The 23,452-nt window shown below is 35.7% G+C and overlaps 1 protein-coding gene across 1 annotated transcript in view; it reads left to right on the forward strand.

Annotated features, from left to right (window-relative positions):
* Positions 1 to 23,452, forward strand: part of HCN1 (hyperpolarization activated cyclic nucleotide gated potassium channel 1) — a 386,148-nt gene that overhangs the window by 259,530 nt on the left and 103,166 nt on the right. The window contains exon 4 of the mRNA XM_072824665.1: positions 17,901 to 18,119. Coding sequence (XP_072680766.1) covers positions 17,901 to 18,119 — 219 coding nt within the window. The remainder of the gene's footprint in view (positions 1 to 17,900; positions 18,120 to 23,452) is intronic.

Raw genomic sequence — 23,452 nt, forward strand, 5'->3', positions numbered from 1 at the left:
AATGGCACCTGCTGGCTTACAAAGAATGTCAATATATTTTATCTTTTCTAATAAAGCTGCCCTTTACTTCAATAGTGTTAATTTCAAGTAAATTTGTAGAAATACCTAAAAAGGAAAAGATTTTCTTTTTTTTCTTCCTTCCTTGTTTTTTCTTCCTGACTTACTATAATGTATCCCTACCCACTTGCTTGGATTCCACCTTCATCATAAATAGTAAATGCTCTAGGATCTACTCTCCTGTGTGTTATTCATTTTCTATTCTAAGTTCTGTGGCCCTTTCTATTCCTCATATGAAAACCTATGTATCTGATTTTTCATTTTTTGCCAACCTTCTAGGGTGACTCCCCACTAATCAAGCATGCCACCTCACTATAACAGAATAGTGAATAAAAAGAATATTTGAATGATTCCATTTTAACCACATAATATACTTCCAATGATAGACAAAGGAAAGCATGGATATATCAAAACAATGGTAATCTGTACATATCCCATCTTACGTACATATTTACTCCCATCCTATCTTCTTTCATTTGGAAGATCCTGTCTCTGATATTTGCCTTTAATTTCATGGCATTCAAGCCTTGTCCTTCCCTAAAGAATTTATCCTGGGATGCTCTTCATTCTCTGTTCACCCCATGCTAGCCTATGCTCATGCAATTCTGGGGTTTTAGGAGTCAATCCTGAACCATAGTGGGGCCAGCCAGGGAAAGAGGATATTTGAATAATGACTTAGTAGTAATGTGCAGGCGTTTAAATTATAACCTTCCAGAAATTGTAACATTGACTTCATCAACTAAAACAGAAAGACTCAAGGTAGTTTCTAGCATCTTAGAAGATGGTATGGGGAGATTTTGAGTATGCCATTCTTTGTCTCGATTCTGATTGGAAAATAAGGTATTCTTATCCCAAACCTCATCTACAGTGTGAACAGTTATCTCACTGAGGCTTACTGCTGCTTCCATCTCCGCTGTCCGGGGAACCTAGTATCACAGTGCTACCAGGGATGGCACACACATTGTACCCCAGGGAGCCTACTAGTCTATACCTTTTCTAGGTAAGCCTGGAGTAGAAATACACATACACCCCCACACGAATACAATTTAGTTAACCTTTGTCACTAGTGCCTAAGGAAATGTGAAGATGAGAGACTATTGACTCATTGGAGCAGATTAATCATTTTAGAACTAGCTGGGGAAAATCTGCCATGAGTCATGGAAGTGATGCACAAGAGAAATCATTAAGCTTTGAATGTTTACCTCTTCTTTCTGAGCAGTCCCTCCTGACCAAGAAACGTACGCTGTTAATCCTTAAGACATTCTCTTGCATTGCCAGTAAGCCACAGTTGTTTCCTTCCACATCAGAAGTTAAGGAAGACACATATATGATGTGTCTGGATATGTTCTTTATAACCTATAAGTTTTTGGAAAATTTAGCATTTTCCTAATTGAGATATTATAGGTCAGTCCCCTACAGGAATTGCACTAAGCAATATGCTCTTCTCAAGAAACACTGATTATTATGCGTCACAACCAAAGTGGTCAGAACTAACGGAGGTGTTAGCATTAGGTAATGTTATAACCGGAAATAAGAATTCTACTGAAGTATTTAGGGATACTTCAGTTTTGCTAGCATTTACCTTTTTATTGTCATAGTTTTTTATCATGTATAAGCAGACTAAAAATTACTTTCTAAAAGTAAACTAACCCTGGTTTTCCTCTCCAAGCCGTAGGAAAATAGCTAGAATATGTTTTTGGATAGTAATATCATGGTTAAACATGGGACAATTGTCCATATATTTTTATTCTGATTTTAAAGAATTGAAACAAGTGCATCAGAAATGGGAATTATGTCTGAATCACCATTTTTCTAGTCTTCTTATAAGCTGGTAGAATCAAAAGCTAGAAAAAGTGAAGAAAAGAGAGAAAAACCAAAAGATTGTTTTAATTTTTTTCTTTTTCTTTTTTTTTTAAAGATTTATTTATTTATTCATGAGAGACAAAGGAGAGAGGCAGAGACACAGACAGAGGGAGAAGCAGGCTCCCTTTAGGGAGCCCGATGTGGGACTCAATCCCGGGACCCCAGGATTATGCCATGAGCCAAAAGGAGAGCCACTGAGCCACCCGGGCGTTCCTCAAATTTTTTTTTTCTGTTTTATAGTTTGTTTGCTTATTGCTTAAGTCAATCTATATCTGAATACAGAGAGAGGGCTAAAACGAGATAGTCTAAGCCTTGAAGATCAATCAATTCCTGTTCTCTCTCTCTCTCTCATTTCACACACACACACACACACACACACACACTCACACATACATACACACATAATGTGAATGGAGAATTGATTTATCAGAGACAACTGAGGGATTTAACTTTTCTAAATACTAGCATATAGTATCTTTGGTTTGATTCTATTGATCAAGAAGTTGGTTTTTGCCTCTCTTAAGTTCTATTTGGTGTTTCAATTTTCTGTGAAGTTGTACATGAGATCAGACAGTCCAGACCTTATAAAACCTGCATTTGTAGAAGGTTTAAATGGACTTAAGAAGCCAAAGCAGGAAAGTCTCTGAGAGCAGTAAGTGACACAGAAGCCTTCCACACTAAGAATGCACTGAGCACACATCATAGGGTAAGAGCTTTAAGTTGGAGTTAGGCCGCTAAAAATAACTGTAAGTGCTCAATCTTTCTGTTTTCTACACAGCCTTACACAGAGGAGGATTTCCTAGGCTTATCCTGTTAGGTTGCATAATCAATATATCAAGTTGGAGTGTTACTTATAATTTAAGGCTTTACTTGTTTATCTGCAATTTAAGGTCATGCCTTTAGAACTAAGTAACATGTACTGTTGCTGATTTGTGTTGCTACTCCTTGGCTGTAAATAAGATGAATTTTAAAAGCATCTCTTTTTTCTTTCTCTTTTGTTTTCACTTGAGAATTCAAAGCTGTGACTGCTACAAATACACACAAATCAGACTATGGTTGAAGTGGCAGGTTCTGTATTCTGCTATTGTCACATAAACTTATGCTTCCCACACTCAAACTCACTCTTCCAATTTGGAGCAGTTACTTTCATGGGTTGAATTGTGCCCCCGCCCCCCAAAAAAGATGTGTTGCAGTTTTAACACCCAAGCATCTGACCTTATTTATAAATAAGACTTCTGCAGATATAATCAAATTAATGTGAAGTCATCGGAGTGGGCCCTGTTCCAGCATGACTATTGTCCTTACAAGAAGAGAAAAACATAGTATGACAACAGAGGCAGAGATTGGAGTGATGTCGCTGCAAGCCCAGAAGTGCCTATAATTACAGCCTCCACTGGAAGTTGGAAGAATCAAAGTCCTGCTGACTTGGATATCAAAATTTTAGGTTCCAGAATAATGAAAGTATACATTTCTTTGGCTTAAGAAAAGAAAGAATCTTTCTAAATTAACATAATTTTAACTGAGATAGTTTATCTTTTAAACTTGTGATTGAAATAACTTTAGCATAGGGAAATAGTTTTCTATACAATTTAATTAGCCACTGACCTAATAAGCAGCATTTTTCTCAAATAGGTAACTTTATGGCAATGTTGGGCAATTCAGATCATAGTTGCTACCCTCATCATTTTACTCAGATAGAATGTATTAATAATTTGATTTGTACTATCACCTTTAAGACGGAGATGGTTTAACCCAAACCATGGTTGATTTTCTTCCCTCTTAGATACCCATACATGAGCAGAGTACAGGGTATCAATTGTTAAGCAATTACAGCTTAAAATGTACTATATCTGCAATGGGCAGGTCAGATATTCAATGGAGAGATACTAATTCTTATCATGAGGCCACAGGCAAGTTAATGAAGCTCTAAACTTCATCCTCCTCAATAAAATGAAGATAATAAAGGCTGTTCTAGTTTCCATAAGGTTGCTGTGATAATCACCAGGTCAAATTAGATTGTTATTGTAAGAGATCTGTATAAACCATACTCAATTTTTTTGTTGGTGGTGGTGTTTCCATTATTACCGTGACTACACAAAAGCTAATGGAAGCAATATTGCAAGCATTTAGAGAAATGAGGGCTTTTTTTGTTTTTCAATTCTTAGGCAACTAAATGAGCTCATGAGCAATTAACAATATTTTCTATACCTTTGAAATGTATTGTTTCTTGTGTGTTAGATTAAAATAGAGTTGGATAGTCCGAATACACTTATTTTGTATGTATTTAGTTAGTTGGTTATTTTAATCTTAAAATTAGGGGTATTCTGAAACTGCCCATCAAAATGATAGAGTTTCACTCAGATCCCATACACTTCCAACTTTTTATGAATCTATGGCAATAAGTCCATCTGCCATAGGAAAAAAAAATGTTTAATGGGTCAAGTCTTTCATTTTATTTCACTAGGTCCTCTTATCTCTGGTGGTCAAGCCTGGCCCAGTAAAAAATCCAGGTAGAATAAGAAAAAAACAGAGAAATCTATTTATCATACCATCATACTGCTACATGTATGTGTTAAATGTTAAGGGAAAATTCTACCCTTACTGGGCTAAGATTTCAGAATCTGTTAAAGGTGAGAGCTTACTTTTGGAATAGTGGAAAAGCTAGTTTTAACCTCAGCATCAATAACCAATTACCAAGTAAGTTTCTTGTAAACTTACACATTTCTTTTCTATATAGTTTAAAATTCTCTGTAGTTATGCTGCTCTCAGAACATCAGATTTTAATAAAATTCTTCACGATGTATATGTCTATAAAGAGATTAGAGCTGTATCCTGCAGTAGAAAGTGCTACAAACAAATTGTTAAATGAAAACACACACATGTCCACACACTATTAATAAATTTAGACCTTCATTTAGAGAACTAGGCTAGATGGAAAACACCTAAACACCATATTACGTATCAGCCTTTTATATAATGCCTCTCATTTAATCTTCATAAAAAGTACAGATTCTCGCAGCGCTTGGTGGCTGAGTGATTGAGCATCTGCCTTTGGCTTAGGTCATGATCCCCAGGTCCTGGCAGGGTCCTGGGATCGAGTCCTGCATCAGGCTCCCCACATGGAGCCTGCTTCCCCCTATGCCTATATCTCTGCCTTTCTCTCTGTGTTTCTCCTGAATAAATAAAATCTTTTAAAAAAAGTAGAGCTTCTTTATACATTACACTATCATGCAATTGACATATATGCAGATTATTTAGAAGGAAAAATCTAATGCCTTATTTTTCATATGGTAACATTTATATAAACAAAAATTCTGTATGTAATAATTTATGTTCTAATTATTTCTTAAAAGATTTATTTACTTATTTTAGAAGGGGGAGCAGGAAGGGAGGGGCAGAGGAACAAAGAGTCTCAAGCAGACTCTGCACTGAGCACAGAGCCTGACATGGGGCTGGATTGCACTGATACAGGAGAGCTTGGTTCTTGTCTCATGGAGTCAAAGAATGAATCTCACAGACAAAGGAGAGTGAGTAAAGCAATAGTTTGTTAAGTAAAGATACAGAGAAAGGTCTCAGGAGTGAGAGGGTTCCCAACAGGGTTGGGTTGCCATTTAGAGCTTTTATTGGTAGTCTTTTATTGAGAACTAACTGGGAAACTTGTGGCCTTGAGATTCTTGTGCTACTTGGTTTAAGTAAGGACTAGTGATAACATTTTTAATGGCTTCTTTGGGGTCTGGGTATTCTTTGTTGGTCACAGATAACTGTCATAAAAAGGACACCATCCCTGCCCACACCTAGGGCAGGGTGGTCTGGCTTGTTCCCTTATCTCTGGTTTACTTACACCCTGGCATTTTTGGAATCTCTGCAAGCCTGATCACATAGCCTCCCATCTCTCCTTACCTAGCCCTGCCTGTCCCTCACTCAACAGCACTCTGAGATCACAATCTGAACCAAAACTAAGTCAGAAGCTTAACCAAATGGGCCATTCAGGTGCCTCTTCTGTCCTAATTATTAACAATAACCACCCAAGGTGAAAAACTTCTTTTCTTTTTCTACTTATTTATGATAGTCACAGAGAGAGAGGCAGAGACACAGACAGAGGGAGAAGCAGGCTCCATGCACCAGTAGCCCGACGTAGGATTCGATCCCGGGTCTCCAGGATCGCGCCCCGGGCCAAAGGCAGGCGCTAAACCGCTGCGCCACCCAGGGATCCCTGAAAAACTTCCTAAGTCCTGCCTCTTTTATGTCCTAGGTTTCTGCTTTCCTTATTAAGAGCAGAAGTTTGAGCCTAGCAAAAAAGGACTGAGGTTCTTTGTTTTACTTCAATTTCACTCTAATTTTAGCAGTTTTTAACACGACCAATATGCTAAAACCTCTAATTAGCAGAGTTAAACAACTTGAGAATAGCATCAAAAGAGATGATCTGCTAATGTGAAAACCATAGGTGCAGAGTTGCTTTGCTAAAACCCATACGGTTAATTTAAAGTGCATATTAAATAATAGCACTTAGGCAATATTATATCACTACTTATTTCACTTTGGCCAGGTGTTAGTGAAACAGTCTCTTTTTAGTGGTTCAGACTGAACCTGCCTCTCTGCCTCAGGTGCATCTTCCATGCTTTGAAAAATTAAGCCTCAGGCAAGGACTTCCTTCCAGGAGACTCTTCCTATTTAGATACCAGGATAGTTGACTCCATCCAGGGCTTTGGGGATAGGAGTAAAGGAAGAGGACCCTTTGAGCATTCTTGGCCAGTAGGAAAACATTAAAGTGAAGCACGACTATATGACCCAACCATCTTTATTGACCTCAAACTCTCGAGGGGATTTTCCCTCAGAGGTTTTCTCTGATGAAAACCTGACATAATTTTTTCCTCTAAATTCCCTTAAGATGTAGTAGAGGTTCCCTTTTGCTAGTTGAGATGAAAGCATATATTTTAGAGAATTTCTGTGCTATGGTTATGTTCTTAAAATGCTTGAAAATTCTGCATTAGAATTATGAATTTTACTGATATAAATGAAATATGTTGCTATGATCTTCAGAATGGAGATGGTTTATACTGCAGTTCAGACAGACCTGTGATTGAATTTCAGCTTTGGCACTGACAAATGTGTGACTTTGAGCAAGTTTCTTAATTTTTCTAAGCTTTACATTTCTTACCTGTAAGAACAGTATCAGGTTTCAAGAATTTTATGAGGAACAATGAGTTGATATAACAGTACCTTGCAAGGAATAAAGTACTCAGTGTATGCTAATCTCCTCCAGTGTTCCTTTATATTTATGCATATATAAAAATATATTTACTGATATTTATATGTGCAAAAATATGTAAAATATATTTGCTTATATTTACTTGTACAACAATGAAAGTATTTTGCTCAAAGCACTAATTATAGAAAAATCACATTTAAAACTTGAAATATCTGATTTAGAGCCTTCCTCTAAGAAGTGGTAATCAACTCTCAGTATAAAAAATAGAGGGATCCCTGGGTGGCGCAGCGGTTTGGCGCCTGCCATTGGCCCAGGGCGTGATCCTGGTAGACCCGGGATCGAATCCCACATTGGGCTCCCGGTGCATGGAGCCTGCTTCTCCTTCTGCCTATGTGTCTGTCTGTCTCTCTCTCTCTCTCTCTCTCTGTGACTATCATAAATAAATAAAAATTAAAAAAAAAATAGACCCACCAAATTAAGAAATAATTTATTGATATGTTTAATTTTAATTTAATTTAATTAATTATTTTTTTAAAGAGAGTATGAGAGTGAGGAGGAGGGGAAGAAGGTGACAGAGGTGGGGATGGAGTGGGGACAACCTTAAGCTGTGCAGAGCCCCACTTGGGGCTCAATCTCAGGACCCTGAGATCATGATTCAAGCCAAAATCAAGAGTCAGATGCTCAACTGACTAAGACACTCAGGTACCCCATGTTTAATTTTTATTTTACAATAATGCAACCAATGTTAAAAGAAATATGAGAAAAAATATCCATGATCTCAAGCATCATTAAATTTTAATTTATAAATCTACTTAATGCAGATTTTGTATTTTATCATTATTGATGTAAGAAAACATACACTTAGAATTTGAGGGATTAATTGACTAGGGAACAAGTCTAGAACTTAAAATGACCAAACATCATTCCTTTTATAAAGGCAACAGTAATCTTGTTATGCAGTAATTTTATATTTTGTTGCTTAAAACTATTTCAACTCTTCTTTAAAGCAAAAGGATTGATATCAGAGGTACAAATGTTTGTAAGCAGATCAAAACAGTACAGATAAGAAAAACAAATACATTTTTCCAATTGAAAAATATATGTAATTGTATATATTTTTTAAAGTGTTATTTCTAGAAATCATGACATTTAAATTTTTGGTAGATAATGCTATCAAGAATACAAATACGTATTTCAAGAATTCAAGAGCTTCTATCATGTGAATCAGAGGGAAATAATTCATTACTTAGTAGTACATTTTAAAAATAAAGCGCTAATGTTATGGAATTAGATTGACAAGTTATGAAATCAAAACACAATGTTGGTAGGTTCTTTTTCTTCTTGCCTGCAGGGGCATTAATGTTAACTTTCAAAGCATACCTATACTCGGGGAAAAGGCTACTATATATATTATATATAATATATATATATATATATATATATTTTTTTTTTTTTTTTAAGAAATTGTCTTTTGGGCAGCCCCAGTGGCACAGCAGTTTGGTGCTGCCTACAGCCCGGGGTGTGATCCTGGAGACCCAGGATCGAGTCCCACGTCGGGCTCCCTGCATGGAGCCTGCTTCTTCCTCTGCCTGTGTCTCTGCCTCTCTCTCTGTGTATGTCTCTATGAATAAATAAATAAGTAAATTCTTTAAAAAAAAAAGAAAAGAAATAGTCTTTCTTGCTATCTGCATTTTGACCTTATATGCAACATAACTGTCAGTCCTTTCCCTGAGTATCCTTAGGAGTTGCATGCACTGTGTCTTCCTACTGGTATTATCACTTACTATGATCTGTAGCAAAAACTCACAAATAATGTTTAACTCGACTAAAAGACCTCCTCAAAGATGTTTCTTAAATGTCTCTGTTTTAATATACAAATCCAATAATTCTAGGGGACATACTTCAAAGAATAAAAATGTTCAAATGATACTTAGAAACAATTGTAATTCTGTTTCAATCACTAATCAGTATAAAGACCACTCCCAATACCTATCCATTATTACCATACCCCCAGAACTGTGAAATTGATGGAGAACAACAGTTCATTACCCTGACTCCATTCTCTTATACACGGATAAAGTAAAATCATGGCATGTTCAAGTGATCATACACTTTTGAATTGGTGACCTATAATGCTACACTTCTTGTGACTTCAGGAAGATTATGCTCAGCTATATTTCTTAGCTTGAGAACTTCTTAATGTATCTTTCTATCTGATTGGCATTGCTGTAACTGATGTGATAAGTTTATTCAGTGATGGAAGAAGTAAACTGTAACTGATCAGAATTTGATATTTTAGCTATTGATGTATGTATTTGAGTCAAGTTTGATATTGCCAAGTTTGTTAAGATATTGCCTACTTAACATATTCATACTTGCATTTGATTTGAAATGATAAAGAAGATTCATTCAGCTATTCAATAATGGCGTGTTTTGGCCATCTAAATTATCAAAATTTTAGTTCATATGAATGATGATGGACCAGAGAAACTTTTGTTCCTGTGGCTTAGTTTGAGTTTGAATGTCCTGTTAGGAGGTCTAGGACATTCTAGAATAAACATTTCTTTTCTTTCTTTGCCATAGCCCTTAACCCTGATCCAAATTAAGTAACAACATAAACAGTGTGTCAAACAAATGCTTAGAAAATAAGTTAAGCTGGGAATATAAACCTAAAATATTTTTTGTATGAAATTTCCCAGATGGAATAATTAAATTTACTTATATATATTCCCACTAATTGGGCTCAATATGTTTTCCTCAAACAATAATTAATTTCAGTGTTGCCTCAGTGATGAATTAAATGAATGAGCACTCTTGAATAATAAAAAATTAATCTATAAGGAACAATTTGTTGATAAATCATTGACTAAAATGAAAACAAGAGAAACCCTGATTAAATCAGAGTTAACAGGTAACTTGTTTACTTTCAATAGGATTCAAGTTACATGTAAGTTGGTAATATTTGGATTATATGGTAAAGCACTTGGAGTTTATGGTCTCCATTCATGTTGTTATTATTATTGATGTAGACTAAACTTCAGTAGAGTTGTTTTTGAAAAAAAGATGAAAGGAGAACAGCTACATTAAAAAAAAAAAAAAAAAGATGTACTGGGAATGAAAATATTCCTGGACCTTCACCAAACCCTATCAGACTCAGTTTTTCTTTCTTTACATCTCCTCTTTTGCCTGTTGTTAATTTTCTACATCAAATAAGGATTGCATGTGAGAGTTGGACTGATCAGTTAGTCTTTCAGCCTTAATATTTTGCCTGAAATTATAAATATAATAGGTTTATAAAATCAAGAGCAGTGTCATGTAGTAGCTAATAGTATGGTCTATAGAACCAGATTGGGTTTGAAACAATGAATCTTCAACTTTTTAAACTTTGTAACCTTGGGCAAGTCACTATGTTCTCTGCCTCAGTGTTATCATTTATCAAGTGTTGAGAAGAATGATATGATGGTAAGACTGACTAATTTAATGTAATAATTGGTACTTTGAACACTTTAGAGCCATGCATGTTGTTATCATCATACTGTTTTCCAAGGATAACTTGAAAAATATTTTGTATTCCGATTTTAACTTATTTTCTAAGCATTTGTTTGACACACTATGTTTTTACTTATCTGTGTATTTTGTATTTTATCTCTGCAATCAATCTATCTTTCTGGCTTAAGCTTTTATAGTTGGGATTGTAGCAGTGGGTGGGGCTAGTGGGGAGGATAGGAGGAGAAAAAGAGGAGGGAGGTAAGAGTATAAAGTAATATTACTCCATTTGGGATTCTCTCAGCAGCAGCCTCCAAATCACATGGCTCCTGCCTAAATACTGACATTCTCCCATGAGGTCTGGGTGTATACACACTTCAGTATCTAAAGAGAACGATTCTGGTCTTGTAGAAGAACAGAAAAGATGCCTACACCTAATCAGTCTCCTCCGTAAAGAAGAGCCTAAATTGCATGAATTTTTCTAAATTTTCCATAACCTCCTGAATTATGAATTATTCTATTTTTGTTTTTCTTTTACCATTTTGTAAGAATCTAATATGCTACATTCTATAGACCTTCTCAAAATTATTTATTTTTGTTCTTATTTTATACTTTACAGCTTTATGCTAGTTCAGTTTTCATTTAACCTCCCTTAAACTTATAATAGCTTTTATTTAGTTATTTTAAGCTTTTATTTATTTGAGAGAGGCAGAAATAGTGAGAGAGAGCACAAGCAGGGAAGAGAGGGAGAAGCAGTCTCCGTGTTGAGCAGGGAGCCCAATGGCAGGGCTTAATCCCAGGACCCTGGGGTTATGATCTGAGCCAAAGGCAGATGCTTAACCAACTGAGCCACCCAGGCACCCCTTATGATAGCTTTTAAACTGACTTCCTTATCTAGCCATTGTTAAATCCATCCTCCATGCCAGGATTTCTCAACCTCACCAAAGGTGGCAATTTGGGCCAGATAATTCTTTGCTGGAGCTTCTCTGTGAATTGGCAGGCATTTAGCAGCTTCACTAGCCTCTATCCAGTAGAAGATAATAGCACTTACTCCGAGGGCACCTGAGTGGCTCAGTCAGTTAAGTTTTGGACTCAGTTTCAGCTCATGTCATGGTCTCAGGGTCATGAGATGGAGCCCGGAGTCAGCTCCATGCTCAGTGGAGAGTCTGCTTGAGATTCTTTCTGTCTCCCTTTACCCCTCCCCCTGCTCATGCATATGTGCTCTCTGTCTCTCTTTCTCAAATAATAAATAAATCTTTTTAAAAAGTAGCACTTCCTCCAGTTATAAAAAACAAAAGTTCAGTAATGGTCCCTCAGTGACAGAATCATCCTCAGTTGAGAATCACTGCTCGACAATTCTTCCCGTCAATCTTAAAGCACAGGTTAGATTTTATCATTTCCTGCTGAAAAATTTTGTGGCCTCCCATACTATATTGAAGAATGTTCTGACCCCTCCAGTGCTGGCCATCACTGTGTTTCCTAGTGCATTCCTTATTAAGTTTTGTATCTTCTCTATAATTTAGATTGGCTGATCTATGAGAAACTCTTCAGATAGATAGGCAGACAGGAATAATCTGTGTTTGGTGACTGTTCTCACCCATAGGTTCCCCCCAGATACCATGCCTATCCTATATCCAGCATCATGTATCCACATTTTCACTTTAAAATATAGTCTTGCTCAATTTTTTTCACATAGTAAGTCAGTCACAATCTTCATTGAAATTGAGAAAGGTCTTTGCTTTACATGCACATTAAAATAGATTATAAAGTCACTGTAATTTGAGATCATACAATAACAGCATAGAAAAATAGTCAAATGGATTCATGGAACAAAATATTGAGCTGAGAAACAAGCACCAAGCACTGTCTGTAGACAATATATAACAAAGGAGGCATTTTTATGTCACTGGGGACCAGATAGTTCGTTAGAAGTTGTATACAGGCTCAAGAAACAGCTCTTTCAGAATGAATGAAAATATGAACTTTGTTCCACATACAAAAAAAAAAAAAAATCACGGGTAAAATAAGTAAATATGTTAATATAAAAATAACATAACCTAAAAAAAATAACATAATCTCCAAAATATTTACATATGAATACTTTCAGATTTAGAGAGATCTTTTTAACCAATACAGAAATTCAGCAGCTCACAGAAAAATTGCAGATTTGTCTTCTTACATAAAATAATCAGAATATTGGAGCACCTGGGTGGCTCAGTTGGTTGAGTGTCTGACTCTTGGTTTCTACTTAGGTCATAATCTCAGGGTCCTGGGATCACCCCACAATGGGTTCTGTGCTTGGAAGTGATTCTCGAGAATTCTCTCTCTCCCTCTCCCACCACTCACATGCTCTCTCTCTCTCTCTCAAATAAATAAATAAATCTTTAAAAAATAATTAAAACATGGCAAATTATATCATTAAAAAATCAATAAGTAGAGGGTAAATTAGAAATAGATATTTAAAGCAAATAGTTAAAAAATAAAGCAAATAGTTAAAGAATTGATATCCAGTCTTCATATATGTATTACAAGTTAATAAGAAAAAAATAAGAATCTCATCAGAAATGAGAAAGTCTAATTAGTTAATAAGTATATAACAATCTTCTCAAATTTCGTGGTCAGAGAAATGTAAATGAAAGTAACAGTGGTTATTTTATCTCAATAGCATAGGTGATGAAGTGTATTTTTTTTTTATGAAGTGTATTTTTATTTATTTTTGGAGAAGTTACAGCCTCTGAAACAGTCTGGCACAAATTGAAAACTTTACTCTTTGACCCAACAAACACACTCCTGAGAATATATTTAATAGAGACAAAGGTCATATGTACAAAGTTGTTTATTACAGAATAGTCTGTAGTGGCAAAAACTGGAAAACACTAGAAGAAATGGGAGAATTAACTATAGCATAATGAATAATGGTTTATTACATATTACATATTATCTGAACACTAGATTATTTGGAGGAATTTTCCTGTGATAAAAGCTTTATGCAGAGAAGTGTATATGATATGATCCATATTTGTAGAGAGAAAGGCCAAGATCCATGTCGGTGTGTTTGTGTGTGTTTTGTGTGTGCCTAAAGAGATAAATGAAAATGGACATCAACACACATTCTTATATAAAATAGTTTGGCTATTATCTAACTGCCTTCCTTTGGTAAATTGAAACTTTCTTCTCCAGCTCCACATACTGCTTCCCCTCAAAAACAAAGAATAAACAACGCAAACAGAATTAAAGTGCAGTCTCTAATGGGCATGCCATTAGACTTTTGAATTATTCCCATTATATCTAAGTCCATCAAGTTGCCTTAACAACATGACTGTGCCCCCATATAAGGAAGATAATCTTGCATTAGATTTAACAGCACAGTCAAAATATATTTATTCATCCTTTTTTTTTTTCAACAAGTGTTTTCACCTAAAAATATTTAGTGTCTCCACTGAATCATGCAATTTAGAGTCTAATGTGATCGATGAGACATAGCTCCAACCCTAATCTATGGGTAGATGCCAGGCCCATGAGAAGATCATCATGTACCGATGGAAGTCACCATGAGAGGGGAATTGGAGTCCTGAAGGAGCCCAGAAGAGATTTAAAGCCAGTCAGAAACAAACCAAGCTTATTTTCTTTTTATTCATTCTTTGAATAGATCTTAGGAATTAAAGCCTTTGCTTATTTTGCAATGTGGTTTGTAATGAATTCATTTTTAGTATGTCAGTATATTACTGAGTTGAATTTCAGCAATTTTAATACTTCATTTTAAATAACATGTACATTCAAGCTTTTTATGGGAAATATTCCTTTGTTCATTGAATACTCCATTTCTTGTCCCTGGAATATCTACAATTTGAGAAACCTTAGGTTAATTCATGGAAATAGTTACATATTTTCGTGTATGAAAAGATGAAAACTTGTATATGGGTCCATTATAATATCTGCATAGTATAATATGCTATACAAATAATTTTCTTAAAATTGAATCTCATTTTTACACTTGTGTGTGTATATATACAAATACACATACATTTACATGCATACATGTATGAGTGGATGGATGGATAGATAAATAGGACAACATGACCTCATTTTATAAGTAACAATGAATTTCAGTTTAAGAAAATTAACTCTTGCAACCAGATGGGGCTGGTTAATTTTTGCCCACAGCCACATGCAGTTCCAAAGTTTATGAAGTTGGGCTTTTAAACTTTATCATGTCCTATTTTTAAAATCTATAAATTTTATTTTTGGAAAAGCCTTTTAAAACATGAAAAAAAAAGATCTATGTATATTCACTGTATTTTTAAATAATACTTTCTGAGAATTTAAGAATTAATTTGACAAAGGCAAGGAATGGCCTTGTGGGCATGAGATATTACCTTATAGTTGCATAGGCACCCACTTCCAGAAGGCCCCTGTGCTTGTTATGAAGCTCAGCTGCTGCTATCTTGATATTCTTAATAGTTTTATCTGTGAACTTATGTTTTGTAAGGGAGGTCCACTGAGACAGTGCAGCACGAACATGAGCAACAGTGCTGCAGGGTGGCAGCTCTGCATCCACAGGTTCAGGCCTGCAGGCACAGTAGACAACGCAGAAGGCAAGCACCTGACCTGACAGCAGGGCATGCATATGCATGCCCCAGCAATCTGAAATGCTGTGTCCCCAACGTGGCTGAGCCAGAATACCAGTGGCAACAGCAATTCCCGAAGCAGCAACCGTAACAGCACGACTGTGGGAGGTAGGAGTGACTCCCCCATGCCAGCCGAGACAGGAATCTTGGTGAAAAAACAGCAGACTATCAGTCCCAGCGTTCCTGTCCCTGCAGTATCTACACAGATATTAAATCTTCTCCCTAAATTCCAAGATAACACTTGCAGCACTCAGATGGCAAACTTTGTCAATAAATTATTACAAAATAGAGAGTTTACGTAAATATTGCAATAAGGCATGTCAGGGTGTTAGAATTTTTCACAGTTTACAACGTTCAGTTTTGGAAACTCCTGCAACATTGCAAAGCAAATTTCCACCAGCCTAGAAATACAGATTAAATTGAAAGATCATCACATTTGATGGAAAATAACACTATCTTCGTGAAACTTTAAATGAGACAATTATTAACAGAGAGGACAATTTTTAATTAAATTTCCCTTGTAATTGAAAATAACGGAATAAAATATATATGTGCAAATTATGAAACTACTTCTGGCTTCTTGCACAACCTCAGCAAGTTACAGGAAATGTCAGAGGAAATACTAAAATGTCAATGCATACATTTACATTCAACATGAAATTCAGTATACAGACAGTGTAGAGATCTTTGTTGTGATGGAATTATTCTGTATCTTGACTGTGGTGATGAACACATAAACTTGTGATAAAATTGTATAAAACTAAGTACACACACAAATGAGTACTGGTATGTTGGTAAAATATGAATGGGATCAGTGGACTGTACCTATGTCAATTTCCTGGTTGTAACATTGTACACACTTTCCTGGATGTTACCATTTGGGATGAAGGGTGCATTGGGTTCTCCATTATTTCTTATAATCTGCATGTTAATCTAGGGTTATTTTAAAAAGAAAAGTTTAATTAAAAATCACTTTCATACATGAAACTAATTTGTATTTATTAAAAAACTGTTCTATTAGAACCATCAGCTCCAGATGTACTAAACTTTATATATTAAATAAAAAATTTATCTCAGTGTTGTCACAATCTATGACATATTCTCAGAAACTATCAGAAATTATTTGTGATCTTGCATTAGCCAAAACAAATGATGTCACTTACAATTTTATCATTGCAAATGAAATTACTAATTGTATCAATTTTAAAGACCTAACAAATTGAATTTGCAGAAAATTAAGCCAGAAAAATTATATGATCAATCAATATATCACAATAATACAGTGTTTCTATTCATTATATTATATATAATTGACACAAAAATATTTTTTGAAATTTATAAATTTGTGTTATTACTCATCACTATTACTACTATAAGTAATAAAATACTTTAAAGGGGAAAATTTATATATTATTATCTTTAACAGTATTTTTTTCCTACATTTTGAACTAAAGGGCCCCAAATTTTCACTTTGCACTGAGCCTTATAAATTACATAAGTCTTGGGCCAGGAGGTTTGATACAAATTGATCCAAAAAAATCCTTTAAATTTTATCAAAGGATAGATAAGATATGTTGAATAACTTATTTTTGTAGAATTGAGCTTGGAATAAATTTTTGAAAGGACTCAGAAATTGCATGCAATAACTAATCTCAGAAGTCAGCTTTTTAAAATTTTTGTCCAGAGGGTTTGCCAAAATATTATTTTGCTTATTTTATTGTATGTATTATTTTATAAAAAGCCAACAAGATTCATCCATCATCACTTCTGACATTTGAATTCTAATTTACATTACTCTGAGAGAAGACTTTAAGGATGTCTTTCCATTATTCACACCTGCATTTCCAAAATATGTTTATTTTTCATTTAAGAAATATAGAATTAAGGACTATGCAAATATATCTTTGGATTTTTTAAATCTAAACATCATAGTTTTGATAAAAAATCTTATGCCTAGGTCATCGGCTTCATGTTAACCTGTACCATTTCTCAGCTAGCAAATACATTGCTAGAAAATGACCAGATTTCCTAGAAACTTTGGAATGAGCCCATCAACATTCCTTCTTAGAATTTTTTTAAATATTTCACTTATTTATTCAGAGAGACACAGAGAGAGAAGCAGAGATATAGGCAGAGGGAGAAGGTTCCCTGTGGGGAGCCTGATGTGGGACTCAGTCCCGAGACATCTGGATCACAAAGGCAGATGCTCAACTATTAAGCCACCTAGGCATCCCCATTCTTAGCATTTTTATATGACAGTCACACCATTGTCCCAAAAGAAATTTTAGTTTTAAAAACAACAAACCTAAAACTGACTAGGAATGCATAATATTAACAGTAGATTGTTTCCTAGTGGTAGGCAGCTTTGAAAAAAATCACGTCATTTAAGTAGCAATTAAGAGGGAGTGAATGGGTGATGGGCACTGGGTGTTATTCTGTATGTTAGTAAATTGAACACCAATAAAAAAAAAAAAAAACAAAAACAAAAAAAAAACAAAAAAAAAACAAAAAAAAAGAAGGAGTGTCTGTGTAAATGTCCCATAACAAGAATGTTTCTCCATACTCATTCTATAATGTTTTTGTTTATAGGTCACTCTTACTTTTTATTCTGCTTTAGTGATGGCTCAGCCTGTTTTCTTTTTTCTCTTCTGTTCTAGAATGATTCATGGGGAAAGCAGTATTCATATGCACTCTTCAAAGCTATGAGTCACATGTTGTGCATCGGGTATGGAGCCCAGGCCCCAGTCAGCATGTCTGACCTCTGGATTACCATGCTGAGCATGATTGTTGGGGCCACCTGCTATGCCATGTTTGTTGGCCACGCCACAGCTTTAATCCAGTCTTTGGATTCCTCAAGACGGCAGTACCAAGAGAAGGTAATTTGTTTTATCTCTAATATCTTCAATCATCTAGGTTGTAAATCAAATTAATAGTGTTCAAAGTAACTAAACTACTACTCCATCAAAAATACAATGAAATAAGATGTATAAAGCAGGAACACACTATCAATTTTGACAATTTGAGATTTCTTCAAGATGCTTGTCATAGTTTTCATTTGTTTTCAATTTCTTTCTTGAATAGCATTTTTTAAAATCTGAATTTACATTCACAGAAAGTATAGTTACATGTTTGAGAATGCATGATGCTGATCTAAAGTATTATCATTGATCATTTTCTATCATATTTCAACAGTTAAAATAATATGAAGCCTTCTCTAGTATATGTTAGAAAAATATGTTAGTGATTAAATGGAAATAGGCAGCTATTGCACATGTCCCTCTGTGTTTCTCTGCATTATAATCATAATTTATATTATAAATCATATGCCTAGCTGAACATATGTTGCTCTTATATCTAGACAAGTCACCCCACCCTCTCGTCTTAAAAATGCATATTAACAGCTGCTGTCATGCATTCTTATGCACAGTGTGTTAATTAAAATGATCGCTGCTCTAAACTTTTCTTCAAAGAGAGAAGAAAAGTAAATATGTTAAATGATATATTCATTGGATTCTTTTATCATATGCTGAAATATTTTGTGTGGGACGAAACTTTGGATAATCGGACAGTACGTATATAATTGACCAAACATCATTAACTTTCGGGACAGACAAATAAGAATATTTCATAGCTGGAGGAAGGATTTATAATGTAGAAGTTTAGTTGAAAGGCATGGAGTATATAGTGTACACCTTGCCAAAGAGCATTTCTGAAAGTAATGATTAAAATACTTATAGAATACCTCTCCTCGTGAGTGATAACAGACTAGACTCATAATTCCTTACAAAATAGCCAAAGATTGTTTCACTTGTTGTTTTATTTACAGAAGTTTTCAACACTATAATCACACAATAGGAGAAAAGGAACCCAGTTACTTTATTTCCCTTGAATGTAATTACACTGCCACCAACTATCGCAGTGAGCAAGTTGGTATTTTATTACTGAAACAATGAAAAGATAAACCACAAAAATTGCTTCTTAGGTACATTTTAAAATAGAGCCTTCAATTAAATTGGAAAGAACAAAGCACATAGTAAAGGAGAGGAGGGATCCCTGGGTGGCGCAGCGGTTTGGTGCCTGCCTTTGGCCCAGGGCGCGATCCTGGAGACCCGGGATCGAATCCTACATCGGGCTCCCAGTGCATGGAGCCTGCTTCTCCCTCTGCCTGTGTCTCTGCCTCTCTCTCTCTCTCTGTGACTATCATAAATAAATAAAAATTAAAATTAAAAAAAATAAAAATAAAAGAGAGGAGACTTTATACAATGGTGACTTTGACTGAAAATTTATACTCAAAGGAATTTGGGCTAACTGTATCGGGATTTAAGAAAGACTAACAAGGTATATGTTTCTATTATACTGGTTTTTCTCTTCCAGTTGACATTGTATTTGTTTGTTTGTTTGTTTGTTTGTTTTTAATGCTCTTTTCCCATCTCCCTTTAGTCTGCATCATTTGTACATGTTTTTCATAAAAACAAACAAATCTTCAGTTTCAGTATTATATTCATTACCATTGTATGTCATAGTAAGTGAATTCACCTATTTTTATGTTTTTAGACCTGCTTTATAAGCTAAGAATAACTTGGAAACCCAATTTATTCAACTATGCAATCATAGACATTTATAAGCAAATGTATTATGATGCCTGCCATAATTCATCATGTTCTTGATATTACTAAAGTAGTCTTTTGTTACTTTCTTTTTTATTTTTTTTCTTTTGTTACTTTCTGACATATGGAGCAATCTAATCAGAAAGAGCTGATTATAGGTGTACATATATATGGGTTTCCTTATTCTGGATGTTTCATATTAGTGCAATTGAACAATACATGACCTTTAAAGTATTTTCAAGGTTCATCCGAATTGTATCATGTGTCAGTGCTTAATTACGTTTTCTTTTTTGGCTCATTAATACCCCATCGTATGGATATATCCCATTTTGTTTATCCATTCATCAGTTGATGGATGTTTGAGTTGTTTCCTCCTTTGGCTATTGTTAATAAAGCTGCTGTAAACATTTGAGTACAAGTATAATGTGAGATCTTATGTACCAAGGAGCAGAATCACTGGGTCATATAATAATTTCATGTTTAACTTTTTAAGGAACTAGGTTTTTTTTGTAGTTAATATTTATCTGTAGGTGTATTGGAACCATCTGCCATGAATGACTGTAAAATTGATATTGATACTATTCTCACTGCCATATACCCATTAATAACATATTTTTGATGTAAAAAATGTGAGCTGCAATACATTCTATATAGCCATTCAGAATGCACTGGTGTTCAACCCACCTAACCTACCCCAGAATTCACTCCTAAACATACCATTCTATTGTCTCTCCATCACTCACCAAACTGCTGGGCTCTAGTGAAAGTGTTGATCCAAATCTAGTCTACTGCACTTGTCTACTGCAAGTCATCCAGCCCATTGTGCATGTTTGGAATCTCAGAGTCCATTTAATTCTGCCTTCTTAGGGAACATCTGTTCATTCAGGGTATCCCAAACCCGAAGTTGTTACGTCATCCTAAGCAGTAGCAGTTGGTCCTCTGATTTTGAGATCCCTACCTCCACAATTTACCAATGATGATAATCTGTCAGGGCTAGAGCATCATCATCATCATCATCATCATCATCATCATCATCATCATCTTTTCTCTCTTGACCAAAAAATTGCAATGATGTTCACCCTGTAGCATTGCAGATTAAATTCTAACTTGAATCACAATGTATGCTGCTGATTTCATGGGTCATCGTGTTTTGTGTTCTATGACATTTCAGAGAGTAACATATTCCCCTTCTGTCAGATGTGGAGACTTTATAGTGTGAGACAGGTGGCATTTAAAATATGCCTCTCTTGATGCTCTGCTCTGGATCATTAGCAAGCTTCATACTTTCTATAACCAGCATATTGAACAATCTCAACTTCAGAAATGACCAAAAGAGATCATATTTTTTGTTTCCAGTTGTCACTTTGAGTTTATTTAGCAAAGGTCATCTTTTCTGAACAACATCAAAAAAATCCCTCCCCCAGAACTTTTTGGGGCAAGAAGCCAAAATGAGGAAGGTAAACATATTCCATAGGCTCTCACCTCTCTCCTATTTGGAACTTCTGTTTGTTAACAGGGAAAAGACACAAAGAGGGGTGAAAAGGAAGGGAAGAAGCAGTTTTAATCATCTGCTACATTTGTTAAGCTGGTATCCCTGGGTGGGTATGGCAGATGGTTAGAGCTGATGCTTCCTTTATAAGATCCTTTAAGCTCTTCAGGTAAAACCCATTGAGTCTTTCGCCTGTACTTCCCTAGATGAGGTCCTGCAAATTGAGTAGTTACCTCTAACCTTTTTCTGCTCTGGGCTTCTTGCTCTGTCTGCCAAGAGATAATCTTGGATAAGACCCAAGATAGAATGCTGGCCCCACTGTATGGCTTAGGTCTGGTCCACAGAGAAGCACCCCTACATCCTTCTCTTAACCCATCCCTCACTAATCAGCTGTCTCCATCACCAAAGCAATAAAGAACCTGTGTCTAGCCTTCTCTAACTCCTTGGCAGGATCAGACCCTGTCTACAAGTTATTTATGGGTTCTCTCATATGTGACTCACTCCCCAGACCCGTGTCTCCCAACTATGTGATCTTATTTCAGAGATCCTTAAGTGGTTTTCTTGAAGCTGTACCTACAGGTCAAGTGTTAGAAGTTATAGGGGGCTGGGGAAAAGACTCATAGCATAACAATCCCTCTCTCTGAAGAAATTCACTCACTAATCCCATCAGGAAAATTCTCCCTCTACCCTCCTAGCCTCTGTGGAGCTTTGATGGAATTGAGACCTCCAGGAGTCTTGATTCTTGGATCACATGTGCACCCTGAACATTTAACTTGTGTTTCCCCTCCATGTAAAACTCCCATGTATTTTAATTGATTGGTATGTACTTTGGAACATATCTTTCTAGACAAACTCCCCAAAGTGAATATTATATATATATTTTTTTTTTTAACTGACCTTGGGTAGTTACTCTCTTTTCTAGATAAGTCTGGAGTTCATCTAGTCTTCAGGGGATGAAACTGTTTTTGATCATCCTGTGTCTTTATACTACCACAACTTAGTTCTTATACTTGGGCACTCCTGGGAACCTACTACTATTTTTAGACTTGTCATTCTTTTTCCTGTCATGTAATTATAGTAATAGCAGCTTTTAGGTGTGCAGTTTTTCCTCTGTAATAAGCAAGAATTTTAACACAATACACAGTATGAATTTAGAATAAGAAATTTCCCACTCACCTTGGTATACTTGATGTACATGAAAGATTTTTTTTAAAAACACATTTATTGAGCATCATGATCAGACTATTACCTTTAGCAATCAACATGGATGAAAAAAAATATCTACATTAAAACCTTTTGTTAGGATGGTTATACTTTCCACAGAACAGAAACTAAAATGACTTGTTGTACACATTTAGTCACAAACACAGTCCTTGAGTTTTTTGCACACACACATGAGTATTGTTTAAAACATGTCTTCTTTGTAGCAGCTAGGCCCTGCCACCACTCTCCTTGGCTGAGTTCACAAATCTGTTGTAACCTCTAGCTCCCCTGTCATTTCTCTGGTTCTCCTCTCCTGCTAAGCTAAGGCAGTAATGAAAACCTCTGCCACTGTCATAGGGGCTGCTGCTGCTCCTGGAACCACCTTAGCCACCTTGGTTTCATGGTTTGGCAGAGTATTGGCCTCTGCCATCATAAGAGCCAGAGCTTCTGCCTCCAAAAATTTTCTCCAAAATCATTATACTTTCCACCACCTCCAAAGTTGTTCCCATCTTTACCAAATCCATTATAGGCATCCCCACTACCACCATGTCCACTACCACCTCAGAAAAGCCACCATGCTCCCTGAAGTTTCCTCCATGACCGAAGTTGTCATTCCCACCAAAACCACCTCCATGACCACCACCAAAGTTTCCAGAACCACTTCAACCTCTTTGGTTGGATGAAGCACTAGCCATCTCTTGCTTAGATAGGGCTTTCCTTACCGCACAGTTGTGGCCATACACAGTGTGGCATTTTTGAATGACACTCTTGCCTCCAGAGCAGTGGTCATCAAACGTTACAAAAGTAAAGCCTTTGATTGTGCCCCTACTTTGGTCAGTCATGATTCATATCACTTCAGTGTTCCCATACTGTTCAAAATAAAGTCTTAGGGCAGCCCAGGTGGCTCAGC

Source organism: Canis lupus, chromosome 4 (genome assembly GCF_048164855.1).
Source record: "Canis lupus baileyi chromosome 4, mCanLup2.hap1, whole genome shotgun sequence".
NCBI lineage: Eukaryota > Metazoa > Chordata > Mammalia > Carnivora > Canidae > Canis > Canis lupus.